The sequence below is a fragment of the Theropithecus gelada genome, chromosome 1, assembly GCF_003255815.1.
Source record: "Theropithecus gelada isolate Dixy chromosome 1, Tgel_1.0, whole genome shotgun sequence".
In the NCBI taxonomy this organism is placed as follows: domain Eukaryota; kingdom Metazoa; phylum Chordata; class Mammalia; order Primates; family Cercopithecidae; genus Theropithecus; species Theropithecus gelada.
In genome coordinates, this window is record NC_037668.1 from 71,525,424 (window position 1) to 71,535,529 (window position 10,106).

At 45.3% G+C, this 10,106-nt stretch overlaps 1 protein-coding gene across 2 annotated transcripts in view; it reads left to right on the forward strand.

Moving 5' to 3' along the window:
* KDM4A (lysine demethylase 4A) overlaps positions 1 to 10,106 on the forward strand; it is a 57,217-nt gene that overhangs the window by 25,053 nt on the left and 22,058 nt on the right. For both annotated transcript variants that reach the window (XM_025384293.1, XM_025384303.1), the window contains exon 12: positions 9,681 to 9,801. In XM_025384293.1, the coding sequence (XP_025240078.1) occupies positions 9,681 to 9,801 (121 nt within the window). The remainder of the gene's footprint in view (positions 1 to 9,680; positions 9,802 to 10,106) is intronic.

Here is a 10,106-nt window from a genome sequence, read left to right on the forward strand (position 1 = left end):
CTTCCTGACATTCTTGTTTCTAGTTGCAATCACAATCACAAAAAGCAGCTAAGAAGTAGCAAGAGCTCACTGTATATTAAATACTTTGTTTTTCTTTTTTGAGACAGGGTCTTGCTGTGTTGCCCAGGGTAGGGTGCAGTGGCACAGTCTTGGCTCACTGCAACTTCTGCCCCCTGGGTTCAACCCATCCTTCCCACCTCAGCCTCCCAAATAGCTGGGACTACAGGTGCACACCACCACTCTCGGCTAATCTTTGTATTTTCTCGGCTTATCTTTGTATTTTTGTATTTTTTGTAGAGGTGGGGTTTCACTGTGTTGCTCAGATTGGTCTCGAACTCCTGGGCTCAAATAATCCTCCTCCCTTGATCTCCCAAAGTGCCATGATTTCAAGTGTGAGCCACTGTGCGCCCCACCGCCCCCAGCTATTAAATACTTTATATGCATTGTTTAGTCTTTGTATTACTGGTTAATTAATCTTATTACAGAGTCAAGTTTTTGTGGGTTTTTTTGGGGTGGGAGGTGCAGGAAGCCAATAAGTAACACTTGTCCTTTTTCCTCTCAAATTTGGAACTATTTAATTGATGATACAAGAGTCAGGCATATGGAGCTCAGAATGTTGCTTTACTTACAAGTTAAAATGATTGAAGAAAGTGACTTTTAACCTGTGGCCAAATGGCCCTGCTACTCATTTACTCTTTTTTTTTTTTTTTGAGACTGAGTCTCGCTCTGTTGCCCAGGCTGGAGTGCAGTGGTGCAATCTTGGCTCACTGCAGCCTCCACCTCCCGGGTTCAGGTGATTCTCCTGCCCCAGCCTCCTGAGTAGCTGGTATTACAGGCATGCATCACCACTCCTGGTTAATTTTTGTATTTTTTTAGTAGAGATTTCACCATGTTGGCCAGGCTGGTCTGTAACTCCTGAGTGCCCGCCTCAGCCTCCCAAAGTGCTGAGATTACAGGTGTGAGCCATCGCGCCTGGACTACTCATTTACTCTTGATGTCTCCAGGCCCCTCTAGAGGCAAAGCGTTTCCATGGAAGCACTCAGCTTCCATGTGGTGTGGACATAGGCCAGAATGCACTCCCTCTCCAAAAGACAGATCCTATTGAAGTGAATCACAGCTTTTAAGGGGGTGGGGAGAAGAAAAGCCAGGACTCTTTCCATGTGGAAGTATGCTGGGGGAAGGGGTCTTCTCTCTGACATGTCTCTCTTTTTCAGTCCTCTGCTCAAAAACCCTTGAGTGTCTTCTTGGTTCCTTTTTATTTCTGTATATACTTCTCAGGTCTAGCCTGATGATAATACCCTAATACCCTCTCTGCTGCATTGCCATCCATCCCTCCACCTCCAACATGTGCTAGCTTGTTTGTTTGAACTACTTAAAAGTCTCTAAAACTGTTTTGGCTGCCCTGCCTCTTCACTACTTTGTAATCATTTACAGCATGCCTGCTCTAGGCCAGGACTGTGCCTTCAAGGAACTCATAGTCTAGGAGAGATAGATAAGAGCAGATCATTCCAGTACTAATGATACGTGTTGTGGTACAAGTGGGAGAGTTAGCAGTTCAGCTTGGGGTTGCAGTGTGGATTTCAGGACTGCCCGAGAGAAGGAAACAGTTTAGGCCTGAGGTTAGAAGAATGCCAGGTGGATAGAATGAAATCGAAGAGAGAATCTGGGAGAGTAGGATGTTCTAAATGCTCATGATAGCTCATGCCAGCGTCAAAGCACTTGGGGATCTGCAGTGGTTTAGTTTGTCTCAGGTGTATAGGACTAGAGAGGGCCTCAGGTGGTGCTTTTGGAGGATATCAAGAGCCAGAACCTGGAGGGTCTGCCTTGTTGCTCTGTGAAGCAGTTTGACCTCCTAGTTACGGTGTAGGGAGCAGCAGAAGGGTCCCCACCATATGCACCATATGGGTTTGGAAATGGAAAACTTTCATAATTCATTCTTTTAAATGCACACACAAAGGGCCGGGTGTGGTGGTGCATGCCTGTAATCCTAGCACTTTGGGAGGCCGACATGGGTGGATCACATGAGGTCAGGAGTTCAAGATCAGCTTGTCCAAAATAGAAAAATTAGCTGGGTGTGGTGGCAGGTGCCTATAATCCCAGCTGCCTGGGAGGCTGAGGCAGAAGTGCTTGAACCCCGGGGCGGAGGTTGCAGTGAGGTGAGATCACACCACTGCTCTCTAGTCTGGGTGAAAGAGTGAAACTTTGTCTCAAAAAAATAAATAATAAATGCACACACAAAGATTCAGAGGGAGGCCACGCAGGGTGCCGTGCACCTGTGGTCCCAGCACTTTGGGAGGCTGAGGTGCGAGAATCGCTTGAGCCCGAGAGGTTGAGGCTGCAATGAGCCATGACTGTACCATTGCACTACAGCCTGGGTGGCAGAATGACACAATATCTTAAAAAAGAAAGATGCAGAGCAAATAATACAGTGAACCCACAAATAAAATTTTTTTTTTTGAGATGGAGTCTTTCTCTGTCGCCCAGGCTGGAGTGCAGTGGCATGATCTCGGCTCACTGCAACCTCCACCTCCCGGCTTCAAGCAATTCTTTGCCTCAGCCTCCTAAGTAGCTGGGATTACAGGCGCCTGCCACCACGCCCGGCTAATTTTTGTATTTTTAGTAGAGACGGGGTTTCACTATCTTGGCCAGGCTGGTCTTGAACTCCTGACCTCATGATCTACCCACCTCAGCTTCCCAAAGTGCTGGAATTACAGGTGTGAGCCACCGCGCCCGGCCGAACCCATAAGTATTCTAACAGGTGTCAGGATCTTTCCATATTTGCTTTGTTTGTCCTGTTTTCAATTTGCCGAAGTATTTATATTAAAATTATATTATCTTTATTAGTTTATAATGTACATATTTTTGGGGTACATGTGATATTTTAATACATTAATTTGTGAAGATTAAATCAGTGTAATTGGGAAATGTATCACCTTAAATATTTGTCTTTATGCTAGAAACATTCAAATAATTCTAACTATTTTGAAATGTACAATAGACTATTGTAAACTAGTCACCCTACTGATTTGTCAAACACTAGGTCTTATTTTTTCTATCAAACTATATATTTGTGCCCATTAATCTGCCTCTCTGCTGAAGTATTTTAAAGCACATCCCAGATACCTTGTCATTTCTTCCCTACTTCAGTGTGTATCTCTGAAAAATATGGTCACTTTCAGCTGGGTGTGGTGGCTCACGCCTGTAATCCCAGCACTTTGGGAGGCTGGGGGGGGGGTGGATCACCTGAGGTCAGGAGTTCGAGACCAGCCTGGCCAACATGGTGAACCCTCATCTCTACTAAAAATACAAAAATTAGCCGGGCATGTTGGCGAGTGCCTGTAATCCCAGCCACTCAGGAGGCTGAGGCAGGAGAATTGCTTGCCATTCTACTCAGGAGGCAGAGGTTGCGGTGAGCTGAGATGGCGCCATTGTACTCTAGCCTGGGCAACAGAGTGAGACTCCATCTCACAAAAAAAATAAAAAAAGAAAAAGAAAAATATGGTCACTTTCTCAGATAACTATGCCATTATTATACCTAAGAAAACTACAAAAATTCTTTAGCATAATTTACTATCCAGTCCACAATCACATTTCCTCATTGTCCAAACAAAGTCTGTTTTACAGTTGACTGGTTTGTATCAGGATTAAACCAAGGCCCACACCTTTGATTTGATGATGTTTTGAAGTCTTCCTTAATGTAGGCCAGCACCTCCCCCCATTTTTTCCTCACCGTTGACTTAATCAAGAAGCTGTCATTGGTTGTCCAGTAAAGGGTTTTTTAAGTACTGCACTGATGTTTTAGAAGATTGTTCTGGAGGCAGTATAAAGATTCTGGGGGGGAGGAAGAAAGAGGCAAAATTAGAAATTGTTAACAGAGGTTCTCTTGAAGGTGGAATTATGGATGATTTCACTTCCTACATTTATGCATCATTTGAATATTTTTATGATTAACATGTTATTTTTATAACTAAATACTTCTACTTCAGGAAAGGAGGAAAAAAGATTTGAAACAGGGAAACCAATTAGGAACCTATTTCTTTAGTCTGAGAGAGAGGTAGTGAGGACCTGTGGGTGGTGGTGATAGGGATGGGGAGCAGAAAATGGACTTGAGCTACTTGGAAGGTAGGTGCATAGGACTGGGTGACTGGATGTGGGGTGAGTCAGAGGGTAGCATGGGGCTTGACTCGGGTTTCCAGCTTTGAGTTCTTGGGATGGATGGTGGTGCCATCCGTATAGGATAGTGGTTATAAGAAAACTAGAGGGTTTTTAGTGTGGGCCAGGAAATGATTTGAGTTTGGGTACGTCTGGAGGATAACTTTTGTGAGGTAGGCTATGGAGATACATAGACATAGCCTCGAAGCTGGGGGTGGAAGGGTTGGTCTGTGGGTGTGGGAGTCACCAGGAGGGCACTGGTGGGTATGGAAGAATGTGTGTAGAGTGAAGAACAGTTTCACAGTGTGGGGTGACGGGAGAGGGCCCAGGTAGGAGAATGTGAAGAAGCAGCCAGAGATCAGGAGAACTAGGAAAGAACAGTGTATTCAGGACCAGGGCAGGAGAAAAGTTCAAGACAATTGGAGATACGGCCAAGTGTGCCTTGTATTAAAGGGCAGGGTCCTGCCGAGGGCGGGAAGTTGAAGAGGTAGAGATTGGATTCTGGGGATCTAAGGAAGTGGGAGTGCAGGTGGAGGCACAGGAGGGGATGGCTGCAGATAGGTTTTTTGTTTGTTTTTGAGACAAGCTCTTGTGTTGCCCAGGCTGGAGTGCAGTGGTGCGATCTCTGCTCACTGCAGCCTCGACCTCCCAGGCTCAAAGGATTCTCCCACCTCAGCCTCTCAAGTAGTTGGGACTATAGGCATGTGCCATCATGCCCAGCTAATTTTTTTATTTTTGTAGTGATGGGGTATCCTTATGTTGCCCAGGCTGATCTTAAATTCCTGGGCTCAAGTGATCCTCCTGTCTCGGCCTCCCAGAGTGCTGAGATATAGGCATGAGCCATCACACCCAGCCTGTGTTTTTAAATTGTGGTAATATATACATGATATGAAATTTACCTATTTTAACAGTTTTTGTAGTATACAGTTCAGTGGCAGTAAGTACATTAACTTTGTTGGGCCACGGTCACCAGAATGCAGATGGTTTTGAGGTGGGAGGAGATGGAGAATTTATCTCTGAGGGTCGCCTAGAGTAGTCAGATAATTACCTCTGCTTAGTGCAGCCCAGCGCTTTTCAAAAGCCACTACTCTTGGAAACTCTTCATTGCTTTCCATCTAGTTCCCTTTCTTCTTTGAAGCTCTAGAGTACTTGCTTCTTAATGCCCTTGCCATAGGCTGGTGAAGAATATAACCTTCTAGAAGCTGGGCTCTGTGCCACATTCATCCTCATTTCTTGAGTTACCAGCCCAGTCCACAGGGCTTGGCCTGTGAAACCGTCTGTAATGAGGATGGAATGAGTAAATGGAAGGTCAGGTTTGTTTTAGTAAGAAGCCACCATCAGAATTAATTGACTGGGAGGAATAAGGGACAGATAGTCAAGGTTTGGGGGCAGAAGCTGAGCAACTTTGCCCATCCCTGGAGAGGTCTAATAGCACTGGATCTATATTTGTAGACAACTGGGTTCCTTAGAGCACCCTTATATTCCCCTACCCCCACTTTAAGCATCCCCAAGCTGTAATTTGGGCTGCCTGCTGTTCAGTTTCCATGCCACCATCTATGTCAAGGGCCTTTTTTAGGTGAGTTTGGTAAACTGCAGTTTTTGGTAAAAGCACCCTGGCTGACTGACTGCCAAAGCTGTAGAGTTTTCATTACCTACTGACTGAGCCTCAGCCATATGTCTGCTGCAGAAGTTCTTGTTAGTTCAAGCTGCTTTGAAAAGTGAGTTCCCAAAACAAGGTGGGAGAACAATTGGTTCTTCTCTGTGCAGAATAAACCCTAACAGGAACACTAACCTTGATGCTGGTGCCAGATGTTGGAGGAGCGAGGAAAGAACTCAGGAGCCTTGAGCTCCAGCTTTCTTGCAGGCAGAGCCCTGGGAGACTACCTGCTATCCCACCCTGTCTGCAAAAAGAGCCCTTTGGGGAAGGGTTTATTACTGCCATTTTACTGGTAGGGCTGCCACTCGTCCAGGCTCATACAGCTAGTTGGTTTCTGTCATATACTGAGGGAATTTAGAAACTGGAGCAATCCTAGGGAAGGCAGCACCATGAGAAAGGTGTGGATGTCATGGTAGCAGGAGGAGTACTGGCCAGGAGATGAGGAAATGTGAAAAAATATTCAAATACTTGAATGGACCTGACTACTTTGGTCAGAGGCAGCATGACGGTAGTGGAAAGGGCTCAGACTTCAGACTTGGACACTAGGTCTCCCTCCCTGAGGTTAGAAATCATGTCTTGTTCATCTCTACACTGCCAAAACAAGTGTTCCCACCATATGCTGGCTATATAGGAGGTGCTGTGAACATACTGATCATGGAAAAACTGTCCTCTTCCTTTCCCAAGCTGCATTCTGGTGTTCTTGACCTTCACCCTTCCACCTCCTCTCGGTGATCTTAGGTACCTCCTACCCTGTATTTGTTTCCTATTGCTGCTATAACAAGGTACCACAAACACAGAGACTGAAACACTTGTTCTCTTGTGGTTCTTTAGTTCAGAAGTCTGAAATGGGTTTCACTGAGCTAAAATGAAGGCGTCAGCAGGGCTGTGTACCTTCCTGGAGGCTCTCGGGGGAGGACCCATTTCCTTGCCCTTTCCAGTCTCCCTAGGCTGTCCACATTCCTTGGCTCCTAGACCTCTGCGTCCATGGTCAGAGGCAGGGGCATCCAACCAAGTGTCTCTGGCATCACATCACTCAGACTCTTCTGCTTCCTTCTGTTGTATTCCCCATTGGGATTACACTGGGCCCACCTGAATGATCCAGGATACTCCCTATTTTAAAGACTATCTGATTAGCAATCTTAATTCTCCTTTACCATGTTAGAATAACATATTCACAGAGATTGGGATGTGGGTATATTGGGGAACCATTCTCTCTACCAAATATCCTATTACCTCCCTTTCACAAGCTGCTGCTTTGCCTATAAAGCCAAGCTCATGTAGCCCCTATCATAACTAAAATACAATTCTAGAGGAAATTTCCTTCTCAAACTATGATCTCATTTTTCCCTTGATCTTCCCAAAAATACTCCGTGATATATTCGCTCCTTAGTTTCTTATTCTTTGTCCACCGGAACTTATCTCAAAAAACAGTCCTGATAGCTCCCCGTTGCCGAGTGAGTCCCTTGGCCACTTCCCTGCTCAGCTCTTCTGTGTTGTTTGGCCTGTGGATCTCCCCCTCCCTGAAGTCGTCCCTTTGTTGGCTTTCTGGTATTCCTCTTACCTGTCTGCTTCGGAGTCTCCTTTTCTCCCTTCTCGTCTTCCTCCTGTCCCTGGAAGGCTTAGTCAATTTATCACCCACAACAATCTTATCTTCTCCCACCATTGTAATTCTGAACCTGGTGCTGCTGGTTCCCAGCTCTTGCTCTGACCTCTTTTCTGAACCCCCTGAATTTCTTATTGCCTCCCCTGGGTATTTCCAAATGAAAAGACCCTGGATACATGTTGTGTACCCCACACAGCTTGTTTAACCTGGTTTGTTATTAGCCTCCACTTCCTCCACACGAGCCCTCTTAAAGCCTGTCACCTTGGTGGTCCAGCCTAGAAAACCCCACCGTTTCTGGCTTCTTTATTCTCATTCCTTTTTTCCCTAGTCTGCCACAGCCCACAGGTTTAGGCCTATTGTCCAGGTGCCCTCAAAGTGATGGTGGGGGCAGGTCGGTGGCGTGGGGGAAACAGGAATATTATTGGGGTATAGGAATAAAGCAAAATTAACTTTATTTTTATCTTAACCTTTTATAGTCTGTTTTTGCTTTAAAATGTGCATATGTGCATTAGTATTAGTATATGTAATTGATTAGTAAGTAATATCTAGGTTGGGGGTACATGCTCCTAAATTTTCTATTTACATGGTAAGACTATCAGAGTTGGGCAAGTATGGGTTTTCCAGTTTGTTTTAACCAAAGAACCCTTTTACTTACTTATTGATTGATTGGAGACAAAGTCTCACTTCTGTCATCTAGGCTGGAGTGCAGTGGTGCAGTCTCAGCTCACTCACTGCAGCCTTGACCTTCCGGGCTCAGGTGATCCTCCCACCTCAGCCTTCCAAAGTGCTGGGGATTGTAGGTGTGAGCCACTGTGCCTGGCCAGAACCCTTTCTTTAAGTGAAATCTTAATCAATTAAAACATACAAATCAAAAGCAGAGCCATTCTGGTTGGAAAGAAGGTGGGGCCTCAAGCCTTTTTTGTTCACTCTAATGGAGGCTCCTTAGGCGCTTTCCGGATGTACATTTTGAAAACCATTGGTTTAGACAGTTGATACAGTTCAGGTCTGATTAAGTCTATGGTCATGTAAGTCTTCATGGACATCAGCAGGAAAAGGACCCTAATATCCTCACTCCACCATATTCCTCCATACTGCTGCAGCATCCTTACTCACCTAAGCACAGATCCCATCTTCTTTGTTTCTCCACACCTTCTTCTTTTCCTGAGCAGGCCTTTGCACACAGTAGGTGCCCAGTGAATATTTGTTGAATGAATGGCAAATGGACGGCAAAACTTGTTGGCAAAATTTACGTTTGGAAGATTAGGCTCTGTTCTTCCTGGACATGGCCTGTTCAGAAGTTGTTTCCTCTTGGCATTCCAACTGTGGTCCTTAACTCCTGGGGCTCTGTGTAGTCGCACATGGAGTCTGTAGGCCCAGGGTGTCTTCTCTAAAGTAGCACTGCAGCATTTATGGCATTGGTTTTTGTCACAGTTGTAAAGTGGCCCTCTTTCAGGCCTCATTTCCTTGCTTAATGGATTTTGCTAACCCTACGTCTCCTAATGTCAGTGTAACCAAGTTTTAAATATGTTGATTAGAAAGAAACCCTTCTGTAGTGTTTGAGTCAATCCTGTATGTTTAAATCTAATTACATTTGCTCTGACATTATGTAAATGCAGTGTTAAATCAACCTTTCCCTTTGCAGCCAGGCCAGAGTTTCAGATGCACTTTCCGTCCTCGCTGATGTTCTCCCCTGGGGAAGCAGCAGCTAACTGAGGAATGAACAGTATCTGCTAGAGCTGAAGTCCTGGCAGTGTATAAGGAGAAGGTGGCCTATTTTACTTTTAATAGGTTAGCTGCTGCTTACCCCTTTGGGTGTCCCCTAGACACTCCTGGGTGGCCCAGCTGCCTGGTACATTGTAACAGGTACTGTTGACCTACTGGGCCAAGGAAAGGGGTGCCTAGGCTCCTTGGGGGCTCTCTCACTTGGGCCACCTCGGTAGTCTCATGGCAGTGAGCTTAAGGGACGGGGCAAGGCTCTCTCAGAGTGGAAGCAGGCTTGTTTTTGGTACATTTGTTTCAGGCTGCTCCTGAGAAGGCCAAGAACCACACTTGGGTTTTCCCCCAAATTTACATAATCCTGGTTCAGACTAGTTTGGTACGTGGTATTGTCACTTGGCTTTTTCTAAGACAGGTATTTTCTGTGTTTGGTTTTATATGTCTTTTTGTTTCTCTGTGCCCCTCTCTTTCCTTTGGTTTTCATTGTAAGGGTGACTTGTGCTGTCTCTCAAGTGGAGACAAGACCAATTTAATTTCTTCTGGTTTGCCTAGGTTGCGGATGAATACATGTTTTCCCTGGAGGAGAATAAGAAGTCCAAGGGACGCCGTCAGCCTTTAAGCAAGCTCCCCCGCCATCACCCACTTGTGCTGCAGGAGTGTGTCAGTGATGATGGTAAGTGTTGTTTTTCCTTCGTCAGGAAGAAAGCAGCTCACCACATTAGACTTGACAGGACAGGACATCAGAAGGTCAAGCTGACAGATAAGGGTGGGCCTGTGGCTTAGCTGCTCTTCCAGATTTCCATAGAGAGGACTGGATTTCCTTATATCTAATTCACTAACCAGATTTCATTATAAGTTTGAGTATCTTGCAGTGTACCTTAATAGGGGATAATTGCAGGCAGGGTTTTTCCTTTCTTTTCCTGGGAGGTACACGGCTGATTTTTCTTTTTTTTTTTTTTTTTTTTTTTTTTTTTTTTT